The 26,219-nt window shown below is 43.6% G+C and overlaps 3 protein-coding genes across 7 annotated transcripts; all 3 read right to left on the bottom strand.

Annotated features, from left to right (window-relative positions):
• Window positions 1-307: 307 nt before the first annotated feature.
• Window positions 308-4,499, bottom strand: LOC109775237 (oxoglutarate-dependent flavonoid 7-O-demethylase 1-like). The gene is made up of 4 exons (XM_020334017.4): window positions 4,287-4,499; window positions 2,741-2,882; window positions 427-767; window positions 308-313 (listed from the first exon to the last, which is right to left on the bottom strand). The coding sequence occupies exons 1-4, from the start codon at window positions 4,497-4,499 to the stop codon at window positions 308-310; spliced, it is 702 nt and encodes a 233-aa protein (XP_020189606.4).
• A 7,252-nt stretch (window positions 4,500-11,751) lies between these two features.
• LOC109775417 (protein SRG1-like) lies at window positions 11,752-13,258 on the bottom strand. The gene is made up of 3 exons (XM_073498561.1): window positions 13,243-13,258; window positions 12,580-12,920; window positions 11,752-12,214 (listed from the first exon to the last, which is right to left on the bottom strand). Exons 1-3 carry the CDS (start codon window positions 13,256-13,258, stop codon window positions 11,972-11,974), a joined length of 600 nt encoding a protein of 199 aa, XP_073354662.1. The 3' UTR covers window positions 11,752-11,971.
• A 6,777-nt stretch (window positions 13,259-20,035) lies between these two features.
• On the bottom strand, window positions 20,036-25,954 carry LOC109775882 (uncharacterized). Of its 5 annotated transcripts, none has more exons than XR_012183889.1 (11): window positions 25,427-25,940; window positions 25,177-25,351; window positions 24,701-24,815; window positions 23,920-24,470; window positions 23,718-23,835; window positions 23,317-23,384; window positions 22,439-22,494; window positions 22,247-22,327; window positions 20,915-21,079; window positions 20,721-20,820; window positions 20,036-20,520 (listed from the first exon to the last, which is right to left on the bottom strand). XR_012183889.1 is itself a non-coding variant. In XM_045228232.2 (11 exons), exons 5-10 carry the CDS (start codon window positions 23,770-23,772, stop codon window positions 20,773-20,775), a joined length of 468 nt encoding a protein of 155 aa, XP_045084167.1. In that variant the 5' UTR covers window positions 23,773-23,835; window positions 23,920-24,470; window positions 24,701-24,815; window positions 25,177-25,351; window positions 25,427-25,933; the 3' UTR covers window positions 20,036-20,520; window positions 20,721-20,772. The 5 variants fall into 5 exon arrangements, 3 of the variants coding, with proteins under 3 accessions (XP_045084167.1, XP_073355705.1, XP_073355704.1); XM_045228232.2 differs by having other exon boundaries at window positions 23,322-23,384; window positions 25,427-25,933; XM_073499604.1 differs by having other exon boundaries at window positions 20,915-20,980; window positions 23,322-23,384; window positions 25,427-25,925.
• Between the last annotated feature and the right edge of the window lie 265 nt (window positions 25,955-26,219).

Here is a 26,219-nt window from a genome sequence, read left to right as displayed (position 1 = left end):
CCTTCTCTGCATTTGTCAAGACCCTATGTGGTGGGCTCTTGAAGATGCCATTACTCATTATCCGCGTGAAAAAATTAAATGCAACTTTGTGACGACTCAGAGGCCACACTAGGATATTCAATTAATCAAATTGTTCCATATTTATTACTACACCCTTCGTATCTCAATAATTCACATTCTGAAATTTTTTGGACAAAATAAGCAAAGCATTTATCAGTACTACTGAGCCATATAACCAATCAATCAAAACCATGTTAGCATTAAAGAAGCCCAAAATAAGGGGTGTGGCTTTTTGTTTTACTGTTGATTACTCCTTGGAACATTAATTCAGATTGTGAAGTAAGATGACATAAATCCAAGACCCATAATCTGAAGTATTTGACATAGAGGGAGTAGATGAAGTAGCTTGTATTTGTAGGTGCCTACCTCAATGCACTCTGCTATGTTGATCAACAATGTATAAGGCTTGGCTAGAATATTGTACCATTTTCCATTTCTCAGAACTTGCAAGCCACCGACGTTCTCCTCGACGAAAAGGATTGAAAGGGCGCCACCATCATAGTGAGGCTTGAAGCCCGAAACAAGGTCAGGCCTCGGACATGGAGGGTAGTAGCCTAGCCTAGCTAATGCTCGGGCCCTGGTTGTGGTCCTATTGATGAAGTAATCCTCATCGAGCTCTAGAAGATTTGCCAGGGCTCCCATGATACAATCTTTTATTATCTTGGTTCTTGACGCGTACTGAAGTAGCACATCCCTGTAGAAATGATCTGGAAAAGTCAAGTTCAAATATTCAACAGAAACATTAGCATACTTTATTCAGTTTCTATATGTTGTTTCACATGGAACTATTGCTTGATGCTTAGGGTAGTCTCATGTCAAATTTGTTAATAGTGTGGGTAGAATATAGGGAAATCTAGAATACCACTCACTTGGCTAACTGAGACATTATCTCTAAGCTATCACTGATGTAAATGTCCTGTAGTTCTCTCAAGCTAAGCTTTCTCACCAAATCAAGGCCGCCACCCCTTCCATCCTCTCACTCCCCACCTCATGCGGGCCCAATTTAATTTTCCAGTCTCTGCTCTGTACCTCGTTCAAACCCCATGTTCATTGGTCATGCCACATACTGTTACTTTGTTTATCACAAATATTTTGATGCTTGGGCAAATATTCGTTTTGCTAAATGCTGGTTAATGGTCATTGCTTGTGTGTTCTGTATATTCTGGTGTAGATTCGTATGTTCTCTCACCATTAGCATGTACTCCAAAATGTTGTTAAAATACCCACTTAGAACTTGAGCCCTTCAAAATTAGAAATGGATATGCTAATATTCCCTCTGATTGTCTATTCGAGTCTCTAGAATCTTTGCAACTGCAATGTTATGTACATGACTATCCGTGTGAAAAATTCATCATCAACATCAAATTGATACTCAGGACGTTGTCGTGCTAAGGCCCCATAGGACCAGTGCACCAGAACAGTAACCGCTGCCGATGAAGACTAGCGTAGATCGGAAGGATCCAATCTGAATACATGCGAATGCCGACGAAAGACGAACAGATCCAAAAACATAAAAACATCAAATTTATACTACAGATTTGGCTTTCACTATCTGCTTCCCAATATTTTCTATCTGAAGGAACACACATCTTTATATATACTCCATACTAAGCTCCTCATCAATCCACATCATTCAAATTAATTCGGACGTTAGATCTAATAATCAATGGTTGAGATTAAAACATAAATCATGATACATAATAGTTGTCCCGTTCCACTTTTTTAGTTGGAATATAACTTGAGTTAGTATTCATGATGCCAAACTAGATAAGGCATTAAGTTTGTACCTATACCACATATTCCGGCCCAATTAAGAAAAACAAGCACGTACAAAAGAAAACTAAAGCACCACACGTAAGAAAATGGACACAAAAAAAAAACCACACGCAAGAAAAGAGAGTCCTACCCTTTCACGTACTTCTAAGAAACATACCCAGCTCTAATTAGAAAATAAGTAAAAAGCCATGTACCGAAAAGGGAATCCTCAACCCACAACAAAGAGAGTCGCCCTATATTTATCAACAATATTAAACTAGTCTCCCTAAAAAGACTATCCTAAAGTACTCAATGCAAACATAAAAAGGATTGTAATAGTAGTAACCAAAATTTTCTCACACAAATAGTCAATAGATATTTTTTAATCAGATTCTATAATATTATACTTCTGCCATGTATGATTTTTTATAAAAATAACTGGCCCGTGCCCTGGCATGAGTTGATGGCTAGTTTTCCTAATTGATGGTCAAAATGTCACTTTTACCACCAGATGCCTAAGTCTAAAGGGACTAAAATTTTGAGCCATTTATTGCTTTTAACAGTCTTTGATTTTAGTAAGTGGCTAAAATATTTTTGCTTTTTATCACTCTTATTTTTAATACCTACAGGTTCAAACATCTTTACCGCATTATTTTCTATGCACATATAGTTATTATATGAAATTTTGTGTGTGTGTGAATGCATTGGCTCAACAGTCTTATTATTTAGCTATCTGGATGACTATAGATAATAGTGGTTTTATTTCCTTCTACTTATTAGTGAGCTACTGAGAACCAGATTGCTTGCCTCAAAGATTTGGGATACTTGGGCCAAAGGTGGAAACTTCTCTCCCCTTCCGGTTCTACTTGCAGAGATAAACGACAGGACCAATCGATGGTCTGGCCTTCAGATTGCAGCAGCTCACTTCTGTACCCTTCAAGACGAAAACGCTTGCCATCAATTATGTTGTTGTATGTTTGCTTCTCTTCAGTAGGCTGCCCAAAGAACTCCTTCGATGCATTCATCATCCAATCCATAAGAGAGGCCTCTATACCATGGTTAGTAATCTAGGACAAAATAAGTTGGAAATAATTAATAACAAATATTGCATGTATGTACAAAATAAAAGGATTAGAAAAACCGAATATATCAATAATTGGGTTCAGAATACAAGGTGCATAGTGGGTTTTTGGCTTTGGGGCACCATGGCTCCCACTGAGCCAAAACTACTTCAGATAATTAAAACCTAATTCGAAAAAATTGTGAAGAATATCGTATGTGTAGATTGGAAGTGTTTATGGCACTGAAACATTTTAGAAAATAATACAACGATTTAGATCCTGCACACAGAAGTAAAAAAAAAGAGGTAAAAATAGGGTTCAGAATAGAAGTCTCAAAATTTGAATCTTGGGCTCAAAATTATTTCACTGTATTTTCTCCAAATCACATACAAGTGAATTTTTCTATGAAACATCGCTAGGTTAAGTAACATATCGATGAGTACATGTGTAGATTTATTAGGATTTTATGACTTATGGGTAACTAGAAACAGATTTGGTTCATGCATGGTACCAATGGTGGCCTTGAGGCAAACCTAAGAAATATTTTGCTTTAGACTATTTAGATTCTAGTTAGCTCACTAAACCAGGGAGCCCGTGATAGTAACTTTAGGACCGTCACGTAGTTGCACAGCAATAGACCAACGCAAGTAATACCCTATACATCTTATCCTGTGGTGTAACCAATAATGCGTGTTTTGTAATTTCAAAGAAATTAGGGCGTCTTTGATTCGCATGATTCTTAAAATGCGGGAATAGGAAAAACCTAGAAATAGACCGTCATGTCCTTTTCTACGCTTCAGAATTTGGAAGAGTGTTTGATAGCACAGGGAAAACAAAGAAATTCAACAAAAAGGTTTGAGTGGATGAATTTTTTTCCTCCAAAATGTAGTACAAATGAATCTGGAGGGAAAATCCCTAAGGATTTCAATCCTATGGATCCAAATCCTACGAAATTCCTTTGTATCACAGGAGCCCTTAAAAATCATCGATGGGTAGTTTTGTTATGCCATGTGTAAAAAAATGAAAATTAAGGGCCAAAAAGCAACTATACATTATATTGTTATATGTTATAAACAATTGTTTTTTCCTTGTGTATAGAGTAACAGCATCTGCACACTAGTAAATACCTAATTGTCCCCACTGTTTAAGGTGGGTAGAAAATTTAATTGGTTTTGCCTGGTATCAGGTCAGCCGGAGCTATGGCTCAAGTTACCCAAGTTCAACTGTCACGATGAGCTCATCCACAAGACACCGTTAAAATCTTTGAAAAGCTGGACCAGGAAGCATGTGAGCAATTAACAAGATATGTAAATAAAATCTAACTTATACCATTTGACAAAAATTAGTCCCGTAATAATGCACTGTTCCTAGAAAGATTACTAATTTTCTTGTTTGTGAAAGAAAGATCACCATGAAGAAGCCCCAGGTCTCGAGCGCCCACCGGAGTTTCGCTTCCTCCTCGACGGCACCACCATCTGCGTCAGGCCTGGATAGGCGGCCGAGGTCGATGACGGGGATAGGCGCAACACCTGCAGCAGCGGACGGGCGGTCCTGCTGCGGCATGACATACCGGGCAGGTATGTCGCCTTCGAGTTTCAGCTCAGGGCTCGCTTCTCCCTCCATTGTCCCTTTCATATTGCCCGGTGGTATACTCAAGTGCATGCGCTATGGGCAGGAGGCCAAAATATATAGTAAAGCTGAAAGGCTGAAACGTCCAGCTTGAGTGTGGCCGGCCCAAAATTTTAAGCAGTGTATGACTGCTACCCAAATTTTAGTATAGCACCTACATTTTCTTTTGAAGGGAATATGTATAGCACGTGTACACCTACAAGGCTACAAAGTGCATTGTGAAACATGCGGAGAGGGCAAGAGAGTATTTGTATTGCCGCCCAAGTTTTTGAACCTTTTCGAACATGGTTGGTAAGATGCTCATTTCTCCACGTGAATATTTAATGAAGGCCATCGACACATCCACAGGTTACATGTGGCCATTTGCCTTTCTTTTCAAGATGGAAAAAATATGGTTGTTTGGACAGATGTACGAAAAACCGCTTAATCTTTTGTACTTATGTTAATCACGGGGTTACCGTTTGATGAGAAATAGACCATACATGGTGGTTTTGTACATATATATTTTTGCGGAAAACTTCTTATCTCTTCATCTTCAATCATAGCAGCACAACGAACACCACCAAAAAAAAAATTACGTCCAGATCCAGCCTGAAGACGCGCCGTTGTCATCGTCCCTCCCTTGCTGGAGCCGGGCAGAACTTGTTGTGGCAAACAGTCGGGAGCTTGTTGTGCTAAGACCTTATAGGACCAGCGTACTAGAATAGCAATTGTTGCCGACGAAAAGTAGTGTATATATCGAAAGGATACAACCTGAAGACACATGAATGTAGACAACGACAACCAGATCCGAGAAAATCCATCAAAAACAGATCCGCTAGAGCCGCACCTCCACACGCCCACAGAGGATGCTAGACGCACCACCGGAACGAGGGCTAGGCAAGAAGAAGCTTATTCCATCTTCAGAGAGCCGCAACCAGCTCGCTTTTCTAAGCAGGACACAAAGCTAACAAAACTCGAAGAAACATATAAAAACGAAGTGTCGGTGTCAAAACCGGCGGATCTCTGGTAGGGGGTCCCGAACTGTGCGTCTAGGATCGATGGTAACAGGAGACGGGGGACACGATGTTTACCCAGGTTCGGGCCCTTTCTATGGAGGTAATACCCTACTTCCTGCTTGATTGATCTTGATGAATATGAGTGTTACAAGAGTTGATCTACCACGAGATCGTAATGGCTAAGCCCTAGAAGTCTAGCCTATGTGTATGTGGTAATGAATCTATCCTTTCCGGACTAAGCCCTCTGGTTTATATAGACACCGGGGGGATCTAGGGTTTAGATGGAGTCGGTTACATAAGAAGGAATCTTCATAGTCGGTCGCCAAGCTTGCCCTCCACGCCAAGTAGAGTCCAATCTGGACATGGTGCAGTCTTCGGCCTTCATGTCTTCACAGCCCATCAGTCCGCCCCATGGGTAACAGGCCGGACGCCCGAGGACCCCTTAGTCCAGGACTCCCTCAGTAGCCCTTGAACCTGGCTTCAATGACGAGGAGTCCGGCGCGCAGATTGTCTTCGGCATTGCAAGGCGGGTTCCCCTTTTTCTGAACTGCAAGATAGTCTTCGGACGTGATAATTGTATCCGGACCTGTTATAGACCACACACAACCGCAGAGCGAATATAATATTTACACGAATCTAATCCGTTGACAGCTTCTTTAAACACGACATCGCGTCTGTCCGGTTATAATTTCGAACCGTTTTTCTGCTGCCATCCCACGTTTCGAGACACGGTTGCTCTTGGCACGTCTTGTCGAAACAGAGATTGTGTCCCCTTATCGCGGGATTCTCGTCAATGGGGGCATGGGTAATTCAACCGTGTCGTTTACACAACCCTTGGGAATAGGCGAATCTTAAGGCGAGTGAGGAGGCGTTTAATGTTTGCTGCCTTTATAAGAGGATAAGGATTCCCTCTTCCTCTTCTCACGCTTTCTCTCTGTCTCCGCCTTCCCGATATCGAGCTCCAGCGCCCAAGTTCTCATCTCCTTTCCACTCAAGCAACCATGTCCGGATCCGGTGGTCAGGGCAAGTGGATGGTCTCCTCCGTCAAGGAGGAGGACATTACTGAGCTCCGAGCGGCCGGATATTTGGCGAAGGAGATCGCCCACCGTCTGCCGGCCGAAGGACAAGTCGTCCCCATGCCGGAGCCCACAGAGAGGGTAGTACTCATCCCCCATTTCTTCCGCGGGCTAGGGTTTCCAATCCACCCCTTCGTCCGCGGGCTGATGTATTATTACGGGGTAGAATTCCATGATCTGCCCCTGAATTCCTTCCTCAACATCTCGGCGTTTATCGTCTTGTGCGAGGCCTTCCTCCGCATCCAACCCCACTTCGGGCTGTGGCTCAAAGTCTTCAACGTGAAGCCGAAGGTGGTGGACGGCCAGCACGCTGAGTGCGCAGGAGCCATGGTGAGCAAGCTGCCCAACGTCTCCTGGCCAAAAGGTATTTTTGTGGAGACAGTGAAGGAGTGGCAGAGACAATGGTTCTACATCACGGAACCCCGCGGCACCACCTTGGCCGCGGCTGCCGAATTCCACTCCGGTGCTCCCATGCGGCTCACCTCTTGGGTTGAGAAGAGTCCGGACTGGTGTTCATCTGATGAGCTGATAGCGTTGCAGACGCGCGTCCAGAGCATGATAGCCAAGAACATCAAGCTCGTCGATGTGATCCAGGTGATGCTAGTTCGCCGGATTCTTCCATGCCAGCATAGAGGACGGCCTCTGTGGGATTTCAACCCGAAGAAGCATCGGACCCTGGTGAGGCTCTTCGAGACCACCCACGAAGACGCCTGGAAATTGCTCTTTAAGGGCAACGAGAAACCACCGGCCACGGATTCAGACCGTGGTCACGACTGTAAACACCCCGCCAGCGAGGTATGTTACTTTTGACGTATCCCCAACCTTATTGTTTTGAGGATGATGTCTGAGCTTTTATTATGGTTCCTTCAGGACTGGATGGAGAGGGCGAAGCGGATCCAGTGTCCGGCTCCGCTGCCTGAAGAACCAGTCGTCCCGCGTCTAGTGAAGATGCTGGTGCCGGCGCCATATAAGGTGCTGGAGAAGAAGGCCAAGAAGAAGGCCAAGGGGGCCAAGAGTGGCCTCCGCCGTAAGGGCACTTCGGACGTGACGTCCGAAGATGACGAAACTCATTCCTCTATCCCTGAGGACAATGACGAGGAAGAGGAGGAGGAGGAGGAAGAAAACAATCCTCCCCCGGAGGAGAGGAAGAAGAAGAGGGCGGCTCCGACGCGTCTGGAGGCGGAGACGCCCAAGAAGGGGAAGGGCGTTCCAGCGGTCAACACCGCGTGGGACGTTGACAGCAGTCCGGAACGACGCCCCCGCACTAAGCCCCAGGCCGCATCGTAAGTGACAGGGCTCTCGTGCGCACATCCAGCCCTTTTTCTCCATTATCTTGATGTAGTTTAACTGTACTATTGCAGTCCGGCCCGCGACCTGATCCAGCGATCCTCGTCTGGAGGTTCGTTGGTTCCATCGGAGACGGCGAGCCAGTCGCCACTGCCTTCTTACTCCCCCGGGGCTAGGGACGACACCGAAGTGCTGTCCCGAAGGGCCGATCCGAACCGGGGTGGAGCCCAGGACGCTGTCTGGGAGGCACCACGAGGCGAAGCCTCCACTGCCGGACACATGGAGACTGGCGAAGAGGGCCGTATCCAGTTCAGCCCTCAGCCGAATACGATTCCGGAGACCCATATGGCTCTGGAGTCGGGCGAGCAGCCCCCTTTGAAGGAGGGGGGTGTGCCGCTTCCGCCAGTGGCTCCCGTCCATCCGGGGGCGCGGATATCCTGATGGAGGCACTGCGAGGTGCCGAGGTCACCGGAGAGGAGGAGGAGGAGGTCAACGGAGAGGAGCTCGCCTACATCGCCGGAGAGGAGGAGGAGGCCGCCGGAGAGGAGGGAGGAGAAACCGTGAGGGGAGGGGAGGAGAGGAGGGAGGAGGAGCTCACCGGAGAGGAGGGAGGAGGATATCACCGGAGAGGAGGGAGGAGGAGATCACCGGAGAGGAGGGAGGAGGAGCGCACCGGAGAGGAGGGAGGAGAAACCATGAGGGGAGGGGAGGAGAGGAGGGAGGAGGAGGTCGCCGGAGAGGAGGAGGAGGAGGTCGCCGGAGAGGAGGAGGGGAGTATGGTGGAGGAGAGGAGGGGAGATGGAGTGGAGAAGAGGAGGAGATGGAGTGGAGGAGAGGTGGAGTGGAGGAGAACAATGAAGAGGTAAGGAGGAGAGGACCCCGCCCAATCATATATACGGCATAGTAATGGTGTACCATGGGCAGGTGCGCCATTACTAACTTTTATTTTTATTTTTTTGATATAGTTTTAATTTTTGAAGGCGGGAAGAGAGTAATGGCGCACCATGGGCAGGTGCGCCATTACTGAGTTTGATTTTTTTGAATTTTTTTGCCTCTCTAGATCTTGAAAGCCCCGTAACATTTTTCTGTTAGGTTTTTGGGGATTTTGAAAATGTTCAGCGGGGTTCCCCCAGTTGAAATCGGATGTAACTTTTCGAGTAGATGATTTTTCATATAAAAAACTTTTTCATCGGAGTTCGTATGCAAAAGTTATGCCCATTTTACAAATTCTCGAGAGATTTTGCAAAAAAGTCAAAAATTCATGTTTGTAAATTTTGCTAACAACTAGACCACATATCACATGGGAATCTTATTTTCTTTTATTTTTTAGACTCCGCCAGCGAGTTCCTCTGGCGCCTTCTCCGCATGCTCCTCTCCATCGATGACCTCGGTCATCGTGGTGAGGGGGGAGGAGGGTCACCAGATCGATGAGTGTGGGTCGTGTAGCTTTAGGTTAGACCCTAGTAGCTTAGGTTTTTGGGTCGTTCATCATCTTGGCTTTGGCGGCGGCCACGACAGCGCTGAATAAAGAAGTTTCATATCCTTCCCCAACAAGGCGATCGTTTCTATGGTTGGGGGTGAATTTATAAACAAGCATGTTAAAGTAAGGATGACGTGGCGGCGACGACACCCTCACGGTGCACTTATGTCCTCAGACTCCGCCGTTGAGACGGTGTCTGCTCCAGCGTTGGCGCGGAGCTTGAGAAGTAGTCCAGGAGTGGATGCATGTTGTGGTCTTTATCAACAGCATCTGGAAGATGATGGATCGTGTGATGGGTTTCGTGGTCCGTAGACCGTGGCTAGTAGGTATGGCTTGCTCCTCCTCCATCTTAGTCGTGCGGGAGTGCTAGATCTGGAGTTCAATGGCGTGTCCGGGATGTTGCCCAGGTGTGATTGGTTCAACGGCAATGGCTTCGTCTTTGGTGAGTCACCTTGTAAGTCTTCAAAGCTACTCCCTTCATTACTAAATATTTGTCTTTCTAGACATTTCAAATGAACTACAACATACGGATGTATGTAGACATATTTTAGAGTGTAGATTCACTCATTTTGCTTCGTATGTAGTCACTTGTTGAAATCTCTAGAAAGACAAATATTTAGGAACGGAGGGAGTACATATTAGCGATGGAGCCACGTGAACTTCGAATGAGGAGGTGATCTGTTATTTTTTTTTCCTTTGTAACTGCTGTGGTGGTGTTGGAAGTAGGTGACATGCGTTGATGTGAAGCTCATTCGATCTTGATTATAATTTTCCTTCTTTGGTAGTATTACTTTGTGTAAATGCTATCGTTTTGTTGTCTTTTTAAACTTGTCAGTTTGGTGTTTTTGTGACGTGTACTATGATCCTTATATGATATTCTGTTGTCTTTTTAATCTTGTCAGTTTAGTGTTTATGTGGCGTGTACTATAATCCTTATATAATATTTTGTTGTCTTTTTAAGCTTGTCAGTTCGGTGTTTATGTGGCGTATACTATGATTTTCATGATATAAATGAGGCATGTACTATCATGAAAAAAGATAAAACGGCATGAAAAAACAAAGATAGAAACGAACTGATACGGTTTTCTCGGGATCGATTCAGATTCGTCGGATCCGGCTTGCCTGCTCCCTCCCCATGCTCCCATCCGTGCTCCCACTTCGTTCTACGGCTGTCCTTTTTCCTTTCTCCTTTCTAATCTAATCATCTCCCCTCCTGATTTTCAAGGGGTGGGGCCGGGCCTTATTTTGTTTCAATCAATTCAAGCCACGTACGCAGGAGCCGGCGCCCAAGGGGGGGCGTTCCGGTCCGCGCCTCGCGCCAGGACCCCGCCCACGAAGCCGGCGCCCAAGGCCCCGGCTCCGGTACCGGCATCCGCCGGCGGCCACAGTAACGTCATTTCGGCCCTGGCGTACAACATCGTCGACGGTTCGTTTGATTTTTGTAGTCGTCCGCATTCGTCTACATCAGGATTGATGGATCGAGAACGGATTCTGGTGTTCTGACGTACGTCCGTGCATTGCAGGTATCACCCGGGGCGCCGGCAACGCCATGGGCCACAGGTTCGTCGAGTTCTTTGCCGGGCCACGCACCATCCAGGTCGTCTCCTCCGAGCCCCAGGCCGCCACCGGCGCCGATTCGTCCCTCGACTCGTGCGGCGCCCACAACAAGGCCTTCGCCAATGTACGTACCCATCATTCTTCTACTCTCTCTTTAAACTAATATAAAGTAATGATATACATGCTTTTATATTAGTTTACGGAAGGAGTAGTACCTATCTATGTGTCTATCTATTGATCTGTATGATGACAGCCAAGAGTTTTAATTGATTGTTTGGTTGAATTGTTTGGTGCGCGCAGTGCCTCAACCACTCCCAAAGCGACATCAGCCGGTGCCAGTTCTACCTTGACTTGCTCAACCAGTGCCACCGCGGGTCCAGTAACGCCGGCCTCGCCGCCGCCACCACCATCTCTTAGAGACCGAGATCTCGGCTCAATCGGTCGCCTAGTTTTTAGTTTATATCGGTTTATCTACCAAGATTAATTCCTGTTGCTAGTCATGGTATTTGTAGTAGTAATAGCCATCTCGTCGACTTATAATCATCCTCGTCTCCTTATGAATGAACGATTACTTAGAGATTGATTCATTTGCTCTGTTTTTACTCAGAGATTGATTGATACCAATGGGGAGCTGCCGACACGGCCATGCTCCACCCACACAACATATTAGTTATTTTGTCGGCCAGTGAAAATTATACATGTGAACTTTTGTACTCTCCCTCTCTCTTTTTTGAGCAGAGATATTAAAACCAATAAGGGCCAAAGGAAGATGCGAAGACTGGGCTATCCATGTGGCGAACTGGAAGAAAAGAAGAACATATCTCTTTTCAAATTACAATATCAAAAGTAGCATATAATTTAGTTTATTACATAGTTCTGAAAGATTTATGCCAAGCCATCATTGGATAACCCCGCAGGGTTCATGGTTGTTGCATAGGCCAAGAGCTACTCGGAACTTTACAACGGTGGTAGGAAAATCCATCCTTACATAAGAGAAACCGTATCTTTATTACATTTATAGGCAACCACTATTAAAACTTGAATCAAATCTAACATAAAATGATTTGCTTAAATTATCAAGGTGTCGATAAGCCTTTTTCCTTGGCGGAAATGCTCAAAGACAGTACCATAGTAATCCTCGGCCTTTATTTTCTTGAATCTTGCCAGTCGCTTCTCATCCAACAAACCAGGTGCTGGTTCAACCACCGTTTCCACATCCACGCCATAGAATATAGCTACTGAGGTCCTTTCCTTCTCTGCATTTGTCAAGACCCTATGTGGTGGGCTCTTGAAGATGCCATTACTCATTATCTGCGTGAAAAGATTAAATGCAACTTTGTGACAACTCAGAGGCCACACTAGGATATTCAATTAATCAAATTCTTCCATATTTATTAATACACCCTTCGTATCTCAATAATTCACATTCTGAAAAAATTTGGACAAAATAAGCAAAGCATTTATCAGTACTACTGAGCCATATAACCAATCAATCAAAACCATGTTAGCATTAAAGAAGCCCAAAATAAGGGGTGGGGCTTTTTGTTTTACTGTTGATTACTCCTTGGAACATTAATTCAGATTGTGAAGTAAGATGACATAAATCCAAGACCCATAATCTGAAGTATTTGACATAGAGGGAGTAGATGAAGTAGCTTGTATTTGTAGGTGCCTACCTCAATGCACTCTGCTATGTTGATCAACAATGTATAAGGCTTGGCTAGAACATTGTACCATTTTCCATTTCTCAGAACTTGCAAGCCATCGGCGTTCTCCTCGATGAAAAGGATTGAAAGGGCGCCACCATCATAGTGAGGCTTGAAGCCCAAAACAAGGTCAGGCCTCGGACATGGAGGGTAGTAGCCTAGCCTAGCTAATGCTCGGGCCCTGGTTGTGGTCCTATTGATGAAGTAATCCTCATCGAGCTCTAGAAGATTTGCGAGGGCTCGCATGATACAATCTTTTATTATCTTGGTTCTTGACGCGTACTGAAGTAGCACATCCCTGTACAAATGATCTGGAAAAGTCAAGTTCAAATATTCAACAGAAACATTAGCATACTTTATTCAGTTTCTATATGTTATTTCACATGGAACTATTGCTTGCTGCTTAGGGTAGTCTCATGTCAAATTTGTTAATAGTGTGGGTAGAATATAGGGAAATCTAGAATACCACTCACTTGGCTAACTGAGACATTATCTCTAAGCTATCACTGATGTAAATGTCCTATAGTTCTCTCAAGCTAAGCTTTCTCACCAAATCAAGGCCACCACCCCTCCCATCCTCTCACTCCCCACCTCATGCGGGCCCAATTTAATTTTCCAGTCTCTGCTCTGTACCTCGTTCAAACCCCATGTTCATTGGTCATGCTACATACTGTTACTTCGTTTATCACAAATATTTTGATGCTTGGGCAAATATTCGTTTTGCTAAATGCTGGTTAATGGTCATTGCTTGTGTGTTCTGTATATTCTGGTGTAGATTCGTATGTTCTCTCACCATTAGCATGTACTCGAAAATGTTGTTAAAAAACCCACATAGAACTTGAGCCCTTCAAAATTAGAAATGGATATGCTAATATTCCCTCTGATTGTCTATTCGAGTCTCTAGAATCTTTGCAACTGCAATGTTATGTACATGACCATCCGTGTGAAAAATTCATCATCAACATCAAATTGATACTCAGGACGTCGTCGTGCTAAGGCCCCATAGGACCAGCGCACCAGAACAGTAACCGCTGCCGATGAAGACCAGCGTAGATCGGAAGGATCCAATCTGAATACATGCGAATGCCGACGAAAGACGAACAGATCCAAAAACATAAAAACATCAAATTTATACTACAGATTTGGCTTTCACTATCTGCTTCCCAATATTTTCTATCTGAAGGAACACACATCTTTATATATACTCCATACTAAGCTCCTCATCAATCCACATCATTCAAATTAATTCGGACGTTAGATCTAATAATCAATGGTTGAGATTAAAACATAAATCATGGTACATAATAGTTGTCCCGTTCCACTTTTTTAGTTGGAATATAACTTGAGTTAGTATAAATGATGCCAAACCAGATAAGGCATTAAGTTTGTACCTATACCACATATTCCGGCCCAATTAAGAAAAACAAGCACGTACAAAAGAAAACTAAAGCACCACACGTAAGAAAATAGACGCAAAAAAAAAACCACACTCAAGAAAAGAGAGTCCTACCCTTTCACGTACTTCTAAGAAACATACCCAGCTCTAATTAGAAAATAAGTAAAAACCCATGTACCAAAAAGGGAATCCTCAACCCACAACAAAGAGAGTCGCCCTATATTTATCAACAATATTAAACTAGTCTCCCTGAAAAAGACTATCCTAAAGTACTCAATGCAAACATAAAAAGGATTGTAATAGTAGTAACCAAAATTTTCTCACAAAAATAGTCAATAGATATTTTTTAATCAGATTCTATAATATTATACTTCTGCCATGTATGATTTTTTATAAAAATAACTGGCCCGTGCGCTGGCATGAGTTGATGGCTAGTTTTCCTAATTGATGGTCAAAATGTCACGTTTACCACCAGATGCCTAAGTCCAAAGGGACTATAATTTTGAGCCATTTATTGCTTTTAACAGTCTTTGATTTTAGTAAGTGGCTAAAATATTTTTTCTTTTTATCACTCTTATTGTTAATACCTACAGGTACAAACATCTTTACCGCATTATTTTCTATGCACAAATAGTTATTATATGAAATTTTGTGTGTGTGTGAATGCATTGGCTCAACAGTCTTATTATTTAGCTATCTGGATGACTATAGATAATAGTGGTTTTATTTCCTTCTACTTATTAGTGAGCTACTGAGAACCAGATTGCTTGCCTCAAAGATTTGGGATACTTGGGCCAAAGGTGGAAACTTCTCTCCCCTTCCGGTTCTACTTGCAGAGATAAACGACAGGACCAATCGAGGGTCTGGCCTTCAGATTGCAGCAGCTCACTTCTGTACCCTTCAAGACGAAAACGCTTGCCATCAATTATGTTGTTGTATTTTTGCTTCTCTTCAGTCGGCTGCCCAAAGAACTCCTTCGATGCATTCATCATCGCATCCATAAGAGAGGCCTCTATACCATGGTTAGTAATCTAGGACAAAATAAGTTGGAAATAATTAATAACAAATATTGCATGTATGTACAAAATAAAAGGATTAGAAAAACCGAATATATCAATAATTGGGTTCAGAATACAAGGTGCATAGTGGGTTTTTGGCTTTGGGGCACCATGGCTCTCACTGAGCCAAAACTACTTCAGATAATTGAAACCTAATTCGAAAAAATTGTGAAGAATGTCATATGTGAAGATTGGAAGTGTTTATGGCACTGAAACATTTTAGAAAATAATACAACGATTTAAATCCTGCACACAGATGTAAAAAAAAAGGTAAAAATAGCGTTCAAAATAGAAGTCTCAAAATTTGAATCTTGGGCTCAAAATTATTTCACTGTAGTTTCTCCAAATCACATACAAGTGGATTTTTCTATGAAACATCGCTAGGTTAAGTAACATATCGATGAGTACAAGTGTACATTTATTAGGATTTTATGACTTATGGGTAACTGGAAACAGATTTGGTTCGTGCATGGTACCAATGGTGGCCTTGAGGCAAACCTAAGAAATATTTTGCTTTAGACTATTTAGATTCTAGTTAGCTCACTAAACCAGGGAGCCCGTGATAGTAACTTTAGGCCCGTCACGTAGTTGCACGGCAATAGACCAACGCAAGTAATACCCTATACATCTTATCCTGTGGTGTAACCAATAATGCGTGTTTTGTAATTTCAAAGAAATTAGGGCGTCTTTGATTCGCATGATTCTCAAAATGCGGGAATAGGAAAAACCTAGAAATAGACCGTCATGTCCTTTTCTACGCTTCAGAATTTGGAAGAGTGTTTGCTAGCACAGGGAAAACAAAGAAATTCAACAAAAAGGTTTGAGTGGATGAATTTTTTTCCTCCAAAATGTAGTACAAATGAATCCGGAGGGAAAATCCCTAAGGATTTCAATCCTATGGATCCAAATCCTACGAAATTCCTTTGTATCACAGGAGCCCTTAAAAATCATCCATGGGTAGTTTTGTTATGCCATGTGTAAAAAAATGAAAATTAAGGGCCAAAAAGCAACTATACATTATATTGTTATATGTTATAAACAATTGTTTTTTCCTTGTGTATAGAGTAACAGCATCTGCACACTAGTAAATACCTAATTGTCCCCACTGTTTAAGGTGGGTAGAAAATTTAATTGGTTTTGCCTGGTATCAGGTCAGCCGGAGCTATGGCTCAAGTTACCCAAGTTCAACTGTCACGATGAGCTCATCCACAAGACACCGTTAAAATCTTTGAAAAGCTGGACCAGGAAGCATGTGAGCAATTAACAAGATATGTAAATAAAATCTAACTTATACCATTTGACAAAAATTAGTCCCATAATAATGCATTGTTCCTAGAAAGATTACTAATTTTCTTGTTTGTGAAAGAAAGATCACCATGAAGAAGCCCCAGGTCTCGAGCGCCCACCGGAGTTTCGCTTCCTCCTCGACGGCACCACCATCTGCGTCAGGCCTGGATAGGCGGCCGAGGTCGATGACGGGGATAGGCGCAACACCTGCGGCAGCGGACGGGCGGTCCTGCTGCGGCATGACATACCGGGCAGGTATGTCGCCTTCGAGTTTCAGCTCAGGGCTCGCTTCTCCCTCCATTGTCCCTTTCATATTGCCCGGTGGTATACTCAAGTGCATGCGCTATGGGCAGGAGGCCAAAATATATAGTGAAGCTGAAAGGCTGAAACGTCCAGCTTGAGTGTGGCCGGCCCAAAATTTTAAGCAGTGTATGACTGCTACCCAAATTTTAGTATAGCACCTACATTTTCTTTTGAAGGGAATATGTATAGCACGTGTACACCTACAAGGCTACAAAGTGCATTGTGAAACATGCGGAGAGGGCAAGAGAGTATTTGTATTGCCGCCCAAGTTTTTGAACCTTTTCGAACATGGTTGGTAAGATGCTCATTTCTCCACGTGAATATTTAATGAAGGCCATCGACACATCCACAGGTTACATGTGGCCATTTGCCTTTCTTTTCAAGATGGAAAAAATATGGTTGTTTGGACAGATGTACGAAAAACCGCTTAATCTTTTGTACTTATGTTAATCACGGGGTTACCGTTTGATGAGAAATAGACCATACATGGTGGTTTTGTATATATATATTTTTGCGGAAAACTTCTTATCTCTTCATCTTCAATCATAGCAACACAACGAACACCACCAAAAAAAATTACGTCCAGATCCAGCCTGAAGACGCGCCGTTGTCATCGTCCCTCCCTTGCTGGAGCCGGGCAGAACTTGTTGTGGCAAACAGTCGGGAGCTTGTTGTGCTAAGACCTTATAGGACCAGCGTACTAGAATAGCAATTGTTGCCGACGAAAAGTAGTGTATATATCGAAAGGATACAACCTGAAGACACATGAATGTAGACAACGACAACCAGATCCGAGAAAATCCATCAAAACAGATCCGCTAGAGACGCACCTCCACACGCCCACCGAGGATGCTAGACGCACCACCGGAACAAGGGCTAGGCAAGAAGAAGCTTATTCCATCTTCAGAGAGCCGCAACCAGCTCGCTTTTCTAAGCAGGACGCAAAGCTAACAAAACTCGAAGAAACATATAAAAACGAAGTGTCGGTGTCAAAACCGGCGGATCTCTGGTAGGGGGTCCCGAACTGTGCGTCTAGGATCGATGATAACAGGAGACGGGGGACACGATGTTTACCCAGGTTCGGGCCCTTTCTATGGAGGTAATACCCTACTTCCTGCTTGATTGATCTTGATGAATATGAGTGTTACAAGAGTTGATCTACCACGAGATCGTAATGGCTAAGCCCTAGAAGTCTAGCCTATGTGTATATGGTAATGAATCTATCCTTTTCGGACTAACCCCTCCGGTTTATATAGACACCGGGGGGATCTAGGGTTTACATGGAGTCGGTTACATAAGAAGGAATCTTCATAGTCGGTCGCCAAGCTTGCCCTCCACGCCAAGTAGAGTCCAATCCGGACACGGTGCAGTCTTCGGCCTTCATGTCTTCACAGCCCATCAGTCCGGCCCATGGGTAACAGGCCGGACGTCCGAGGACCCCTTAGTCCCGGACTCCCTCACGAAGCCCTCCCGCCAGCAAGGGCCGGGATCCACCGTGTCCCCATGGCCCTAAGGCCACCGGAGACGAGGCGGATCGGTGATGGCGCCAACGGGAAGCAGAGAAATCCTAATCTTTTTTACAGGAGGCGGCTACGTGAGAGGGGGTGGCTTTTCATGTATGCGTAGTGTTGATGTATATTTAAATGTACGGATCAACTCTAGCTGTAGAAAAACATGCATCGGCAAAACGAGGTTTGTACTCATCTTTTTTTTGAGGGAGAGGTTTGTACTCATCTTAGCATGACGAAAGATGCTTAGAGCAGAAACCAAAATAATGCGCCGCCCTCTTCGTTGTCATATCTAACGTGCTGGTAGCTGCTACTAACCGCACATTATAATTTACCACACACCAACAAGCAAATTGGTAGGTGCGTCGTCCAGAAACAATTTTCTTGCCGTATAATTGCGCGGCCCGAGTGCCTTTCTTTGGATTTTTCTAAGCTGATGTCTTGTCGGTCTACTAATTTTCTATGGTTGGCCATTTCGTTGTTGGATTAGATCTAAGCCTCGACATTCATGTACGCAAGCGAAAATGACGTCTTAGGTTGTGTTTGGTAGCAAAGTATTGCAAAATCCAAAGCATTGAAAACCATAATATTTTACCCTGTAGGTACATGATACCACAGTTTTGACACACCAAGGTATTTTAGAGTATTGAGAATACCGTGAGCGTGTTTGGCAAAAGCTTGTATGCAGCAATGTAAATTTCCTAGCTAGTCGTTTGAAGCAGTTACAACATGCGTGTTGCTAGCTAGCTAGCCGCATACACTGAAACGGTCATTAATTAAACCCATTAAGAGGCGCTAGAATGGTGGCCAACCAGCTACGCCATGTGACGCATGCTGGTTGGTCATGCTGAGAATTTTTTTAAATGGTAGGGAGACTTTTTTTGGGAGAAAAGTTTTTCTAAGCTTTTTTTTTATCCTTTTAAGATGGTTGTGATGTTCACGTGACGCGAGAAATTTTTTGACATAATGATGAGACGCACATAGCTTTCTCTCAAGCGGTCCGCAATGGCGGGCCCCAACCACTAGTGCACATAAAGTGCTTCATTGGAAGTCCGTAAGCAAAAGTTTGGTGCTGCTTCATTGGATTTCAGTGAGATCATGATATAGTGCCAGACTGCCAGCCTTAGTACTACTTGTTTCATGAATGCTTCTACATATTTCTAGGCCGTGCATTTCTACGTTTGATTACTGTATTTTGTCTCAAACCCTGCTTTACTTGTATCATTTGTGTTGTATGTCATGGAACCGGAACTAGCATTTTGGACAACCATTGGACAATATTGTATATTCCGACTTCAATTCCATGAGAGTACTGAACTTGGCATTGAGAGTCATCCCATGGAACTGAAGTTAGCATTTATCTCTGAAACCAGAACATATAGTTCACTATTGAAGTAGCTACCAAAATTTTGCAAGGCGTTGGACCTTTTCACATATGTTGCTGATCGTTTCTTCTTTATCGGTGTACGGTTTGGCCAATTCCGGCGAGATGTGGCTCGAGCGGATGTCGTTGATGTGAGAATGAGAAGATCCTCTCTTTGAGCCCACTCCCTCTCGTTTTGCCTCTCATGCTTCATGTTTCTCTATTCTCAAGGGAGGTTCACTGGTTCTTTTGCAGGTTTGTGTTATTATCTGTCTCGTTTAAATGACCAAAGGTGTGTGGGAGTTTCTATGGAATGTCACCCAAGGAGGGTCAGACATAGCTCAAAGTTGTGCCTAGGTGCGCCTTCTGAGAGGAAGTTGGGGCGGTGCCAGATGGGGTGCGCCCCTTTCACCTTCCTACTTGTACTATAATCTGTTGTTCGGCCATGAGACATTTTCCCTTTTGTTTAGTTTGAAGTCAGGATGCTCTCAACGGGGAAGAAGATTCAGGATAAGTAAAAATGCCCTTGTGATGTCCTTCTGCCTATTTTCCTCATGTATATGATTCTATCTCTACACCACAAAACGAACAAAACAACCTTCTTCCCTCAAGAACAGGCCTTGGCCTCGAACATCGGTAGGACCACAAACACAATTGACGTCGGGGCCAGGTGCACGATCGAATCCACGGCGGACGACACGAGGTTCAGGATCGGGATGCAGCCATCGCCTGCCAGCTCCAACTGCACACCGTTCAGCAGCATCGTCCTACTCTGGTGGTCGCCGCCCTTGGTGTTTAGATGGTACTCATTCCTCTTCGTGCTCTCGCTCGACGGCTTGCTTCCCAGCCATGACACCGCTCTTCTGAGGCCGCCGCTGCGCCTCTAGTGGCCGCTTCTTTTTTTGAAGTTCAGGTTGAGGACTTGAGGTCATTCTAGAGGGTCACGTTGTACCCAGTGCTGTCGCTTAGGTTGAACAGGAGGAGCATGACACCTTTCTGCATTGTGGAATAAGAAAAGCTTTGCTGAGAATAGCAGAAATGATTGATCAAGCTGATGTTTCAATGGTAGTTGAAGTAACTCTTTAGACACAAGTAACTTAGCAAGTTAAGAACAGCCATATCACTTCAACATTGGTAACAAATATAAAGTATCTCAAGCAGTTCACTTTAATAATGGCACGGCGTCGGATTCTTACGTGTCGCTTGCTGAAGTGAGCATAAGCACACAGCTTACGCGGCGCATTTATATCAACTGAGAGAACTCCATTTCCCATAAGCCGATGCCATAGCAGAGCACTGAGAACAGAAGGAGGGATCAACACATATGAGCCACGTTCTGGAAAACATCGCAGCGACCGCCTACAATTTTTTTTACAAATGTGAGTCTTGCCTGAGTAATCAGGATTGGTAAGAATGTCTTCGTGTCAAGCAAACCGTAGTTGCCTCCGATGAGAGTCTGCATGCAGAACACTTTTGTGTTGTACTTCGATGCCATTCCAAGTTGATCAAGGTACTTGTTTGCACCAAAATTATGCCACAATCTTTTGCGATTATTCTGTGTATGAGCGTATAAATAGTAGACTCATAGAAATATTGGTGAGGCACAATTTAATCTTAAAGCAATTCACTGAATAACTGAGTTGAGATATTATCCGTGTGGATCTTACTATTTGTGATGGAATTAAATGTCTAACGGTTGGGGTGCTTTACATGCCTGTGGTAATAACCAAAATAAATAAGTACCGAGCCAGGGGTCGCCCTCTCACTTATCAGACGGAAGCAGACCCAATATGCCTGAAACAGTCCTTTTCATCACATTGACAGTTTCAGGAGGGACATCTCTCTGGACTACACTTAGATCCGAAGGTTTTACATCTTTTATCAAGTTCCAAAGGGACGCGGAGTGAAAATCAAACTCGGTGCCCAGGCTCATCTGCTCCCGCTCAGAAAAGAAATCAAAACAAATGCTAGAAAAATTCAAAAAATTCCAAGTTTTTTTTGGGTGGTAGATAATTTGATGCGTGAGGTCCGCTCCAAATTTCAACTCATTTAGACATCTGAGCAGCTCCTGGCAAAAAACACAAAATTGGGGTCTGTAAAAATGCTTACTGTTCACGCACTGTTTTGACCCGATTTGTATTTTTTGCGGAGAGCTTGTCAGATGTCCAAATTAGTTGAAATTTAGAACGGACCTCACGCATCAAATTATCTACCACCCAAAAAATTGGATTTTTTTGAATTTTCCTAGTATTTCTTTTGATTTTTTTTCTAAGCGGGAGCAGATGAGCCTGGGCACCGAGTTCGATTTTCGGTTCCAAAGTGAGGATTTCTGCAAACAGTACAAGTGTGCCATGATTATGAACAGTATCAATACACCGACTCAACAGGATTAAAAGATGCTAATCCTATTCTAGATAGCTTTTTTGAGTGGAAACTCACAAAAATCTGTTCTTTCTCAGTGGAAGATAAATAACTTCCTCATATCTGTCCGGAGACACCTCAATCTACAGGTAAACTATCCTATGTTGCATTGCTGCTTATGATTTCATCTTCTATCTACACATTGCAAATTTATGTTGTGGAGCTTCACACAGAATTAGTATATTTCTTAATAATCAATTTGTATTTGTCAAAAAAAGTCTTAAAAGAAACATCCAAACAACATGCCATCAGCAGCATAGCACCAGAGTGTTGATATGAGTAGCATGCACTAATTACTAACCTCAACAACCACCATGGATCGTAGTCTCTTTCGAAGAATTGATAACTCATCGGCAACGAATTCAAATGTATCTTGTTGTTCCTGAGAGCAAGATAAATATTCTCATAAGGGAATAGTAATACACTGTACTTTGCATGATTAGCACTCATGCATTAACTAAAAGGATAATTTGAGCATCACCATCGCGCTCACCTCGGGGAACCTGTGGAGACGCCTCCTCTGCGCGTGGAGCTCGTCGGGTGACGCCACTGAAGAGGCCAATGCCTCAAATATTTCAGACCAACTTTCTTATATAGTATAGAAACTTTCATAGGAAAATATTTTAACCAAATATATTTCGGGTCAGGAGGCATCCATATGTTAATAAAAAAACATTTATGTAGGTGGGGTCATCTCGATGATCCACATAGTTCAACACAAACATATAATCTATTCATGTAGGTTAGATGAAGAAACAAATGGAAAGGAAAGACAATCTGCACGGAGTCTCCGTCATGAATCTCATTGTCACCCAAAGATTGTTGTTTCTTTATTTAGATCAGTTTGTTGTACATCCACTCCCCACAGCATACTTCATTTTCAAATTGGAGAGAACAGTACATTGCTCTTGGGCTACTGAATCTTAAGAAAACCTAGCAAGATATCTACCCATCCAATAGAATTTCCCAACAAAGATAAGATCGATGTCTTATTGATTGGTCTATGCTGCACGCTGAGATCGTTTTGAATGAATAGCTAGAAGTTAGGCCTGACAACAAGATCAAAAAATTACTCCCTCTGTAAACTAATATAAGAGCATTTAGATAACTAAAGTAAAACGCTCTTATATTAGTTTACGGAGGGAGTATCTCTTATTTATTACAGATCAGAAATGCATAATGTAGTTTCCCTCTATTGAATTTTCCTCCCTTCGATGGTGTTACCCTTTTAAATGCACATAATTAATATCACTTTGTAACCAACCACCAGTCCACCACTAGTATACTCAAAAAACAGTTTTCTAGCTATGAAGACCGAATGGAACTCTTATTCTGAAAAAACTCTTATTCAAAAAAGAACTGAAAAACTACCTTACTTGGGAATTGCATGATGTAGTACTTCCGAACGAGATCCGAGCACAAAAACATTCCAAGTTTCTCTACAAAAAGAAAAATAGTTCTGCTCTTCAGGTTAAGTTTCAAACCATCTCACTCAATAAATATAAATAATGAGCAGTTTGAATTCAAGATGTACTATATAAATCTTGTTCTAAGGAAACTATCAGAGTCATGGCACACGAGTTCACTTTCGTTACGGCTGAATATTTAGTTCTTCTGAAAGGCACTTCAATGTCTAAAAAACATCTAGAAAGAAATTCTCCACTGCACCGCTACTTGCACCAAAATGATTAAACCTAGTAAACCCCCTTCATAAAATTCTGTTGGACTGTTAGCACTTCAATATTGAGTTCCCAATTTGGACTAGAAGAGACCTTTTATGTGCGTACAAACTATGAAGCCTTGGCCCTTCAACAATGTTGCTCCCATGCCACTGGACCTACGCTTGCTTGAGAAAATAAGGACGCCAACTCCGGCAACAAGTGCATCAATCTGGATCAATTTTTTCCAATGAAAAAGAGAAGAACATGAGCACATATGCAAAGAGGAGCAGTAAAGAAGTGCATGTCCACTCACTATGCTCTGCAACCTTCATGGCATGGCCGTGTCATCTCTCTGTTGTACGCCTTGGCGACCATCTTGATTGCGGCATGGCAGTCGCCGCACACCGGAGGTTCTTGAACACGTGTATGGGCGCTCCGGTTGGCATGGCAAGCAGCCCGAACACCACGGTGAGCCTCCCAGAGTAAGCAACAAATTCAATTCATCTCACACACCATGAGCGATCAGTGGTTCTAGGCTGCTAATCAAACTGCTCTTGCCAAACTATAGCTACAAATGTAGATTTCAAAGGTTCTCTAGGACATAGCCAACATCAATATTACAGCAGGACAGTAAATAAATTAAAGATATATTAACAAACTCAATGAATAAATAAATTTCTTTATAGAAAACAGTAAGGGCACTTGAATAAAAAAAGGCTTCAATCTTACCTCAACATAATCAACCTGACCACCAGCTTCAGTCAGTGTTTGCACTATTTGATCCTTTATACGTTCACCAGCACTATTGCTATTATTCAATGTGGCAGTTCTAACATTTACTAGTGATCTACTAATGGATAATGCCTACAAAGAAAATAACAATTGCCAAAGATAGATAGTATCAAAATTGTTTGTTCCATGACATGTATCAACTGTTACTCTTGTTTATGTTGAATACCCAAACCAAAAATAGAAAGGCAATCATAAATGATAAGATATTGTGATAAAACAATTCTATCTTCTGGATATGCACCATTCAAAAGTCGGAATACAAGTGGGTGAAAACAGTTTGTTAATTTGTGTAGAAGACTAACCTTCTCCCTTTCCTCATGGGATAGACTGATATTATGAGATCTCATTGCAATACCATTGGCTTCTCGCACTATATCCGATTCTACTATATCTCTATTAAAAATCAAGGTCATGAACCTGAAAAGAGCATGAGCATATTTCATTCGTGTGGGAGGAAACAAAATAAATATTACACCATAGTTTGATAGTGAAAAGGCATTGTCCATGTGTTCACATTGATACTGAACAACATATCAAATAAATTCAGTTCTAAAAGGAGAATAGAAGACTCTCTTTTGAAATACTAAGGGAAACTTTATTCAATAAACGTTCAGGTACCACTTGAAACCCAACAGAGTTTTTTTATCCCCATGGACACTACGCCTTAAGGGCACATATATTTGAAGCAGTGTTAGCCGTGGCCCTAAATAATAAACGCCAACCTAGATAGAGAAAGACTGCAAAACAAGGAGATTCAGAGTGAATTGATGGAGCTTACCAGGCAGTCAGCACGCTGCCTTGAGCAAGCAGCTGTGACGGCCGCACCGGCCTGGGAGCACGGGCACTGACGGGCGCACCGCGCGTAGGCCATTAGCCATGCCATTATCCAGTGTCGGGGGATAGAGATGGCGCCGCTGGTTGCCGGTTGGTCGCACACCTGTTTGCCGCGTAACCTGCCACCAAATCACTCGATCAAACACAAGAGAGTGATGGAGGGGAAGGGTGATCGTGTGGTGGCGCGTGCGTACCGAAGAACTCGATGATGATGGGGGCGAAGCCGTTGAGCGTGATGATGTCCTAGGATGTCGTCCTCGATGTCGTCTCTCTTCGGCCTCGCACTCACCTTGGGGAACCGGCAGAGATGCCTTCCCCGTGCGTGGAGCTAGTCCGGTGACGCCGCTAAAGAGGCCGTCACCATGACCACCCGTGGCCGTCGGGCGCGGAAGGAACGTCCATGAGACAGAGCCACACGTGGGCGGGACCAGCCACCGTAGGCCGCTAGAGCCTCGCCGGCGACGAAGGGGACGCCGCGCCCGAAACCCTAGCCATGGCTGAGGGTCGGCAGCGAGCGCGAGAGGCCGGATCTAGAGGGATGAGAGGAAGGATCAGAGCGAGAGGAGGCCATCAGTCTGCCACCCGTCGTCGAGAATCGTCGGAATCGGCCGGCGTGAGTGGCGGCGGCGGCGAGGAGTCGCGGGGGAGAGAGGCTCACGAGAGAGGAGAGAGATGAGGCTTGCGTGTGGGAACAGGGGGCTGGGAGCTGGCCAATCTCTTTCTCTTTTTCTTCTCAACTGACCAAATTTTTTTGTCTCACGCTAGTCCGACGTGGACATCACCACCCATTAACAGGCGCTAGAATGGTGGCCAACCAGCTACGCCATGTGGTGCATGCTGGTTGGTAACGGTGAGAATTTTTTTTAAATGGTAGGGAGACTTTTTTTGGAAGAAAAGTTTTTCTAAGCTTTTTCTTTATCCTTTTAAGATGGTTGTGATGTTCACGTGACGCGAGAAATTTTTTGACATAATGGTGAGACGCGCATA

Source organism: Aegilops tauschii, chromosome 5 (genome assembly GCF_002575655.3).
Source record: "Aegilops tauschii subsp. strangulata cultivar AL8/78 chromosome 5, Aet v6.0, whole genome shotgun sequence".
Classification (NCBI taxonomy): Eukaryota; Viridiplantae; Streptophyta; class Magnoliopsida; order Poales; family Poaceae; genus Aegilops; species Aegilops tauschii.
This window is presented reverse-complemented; position numbering and strand designations above follow the sequence as displayed.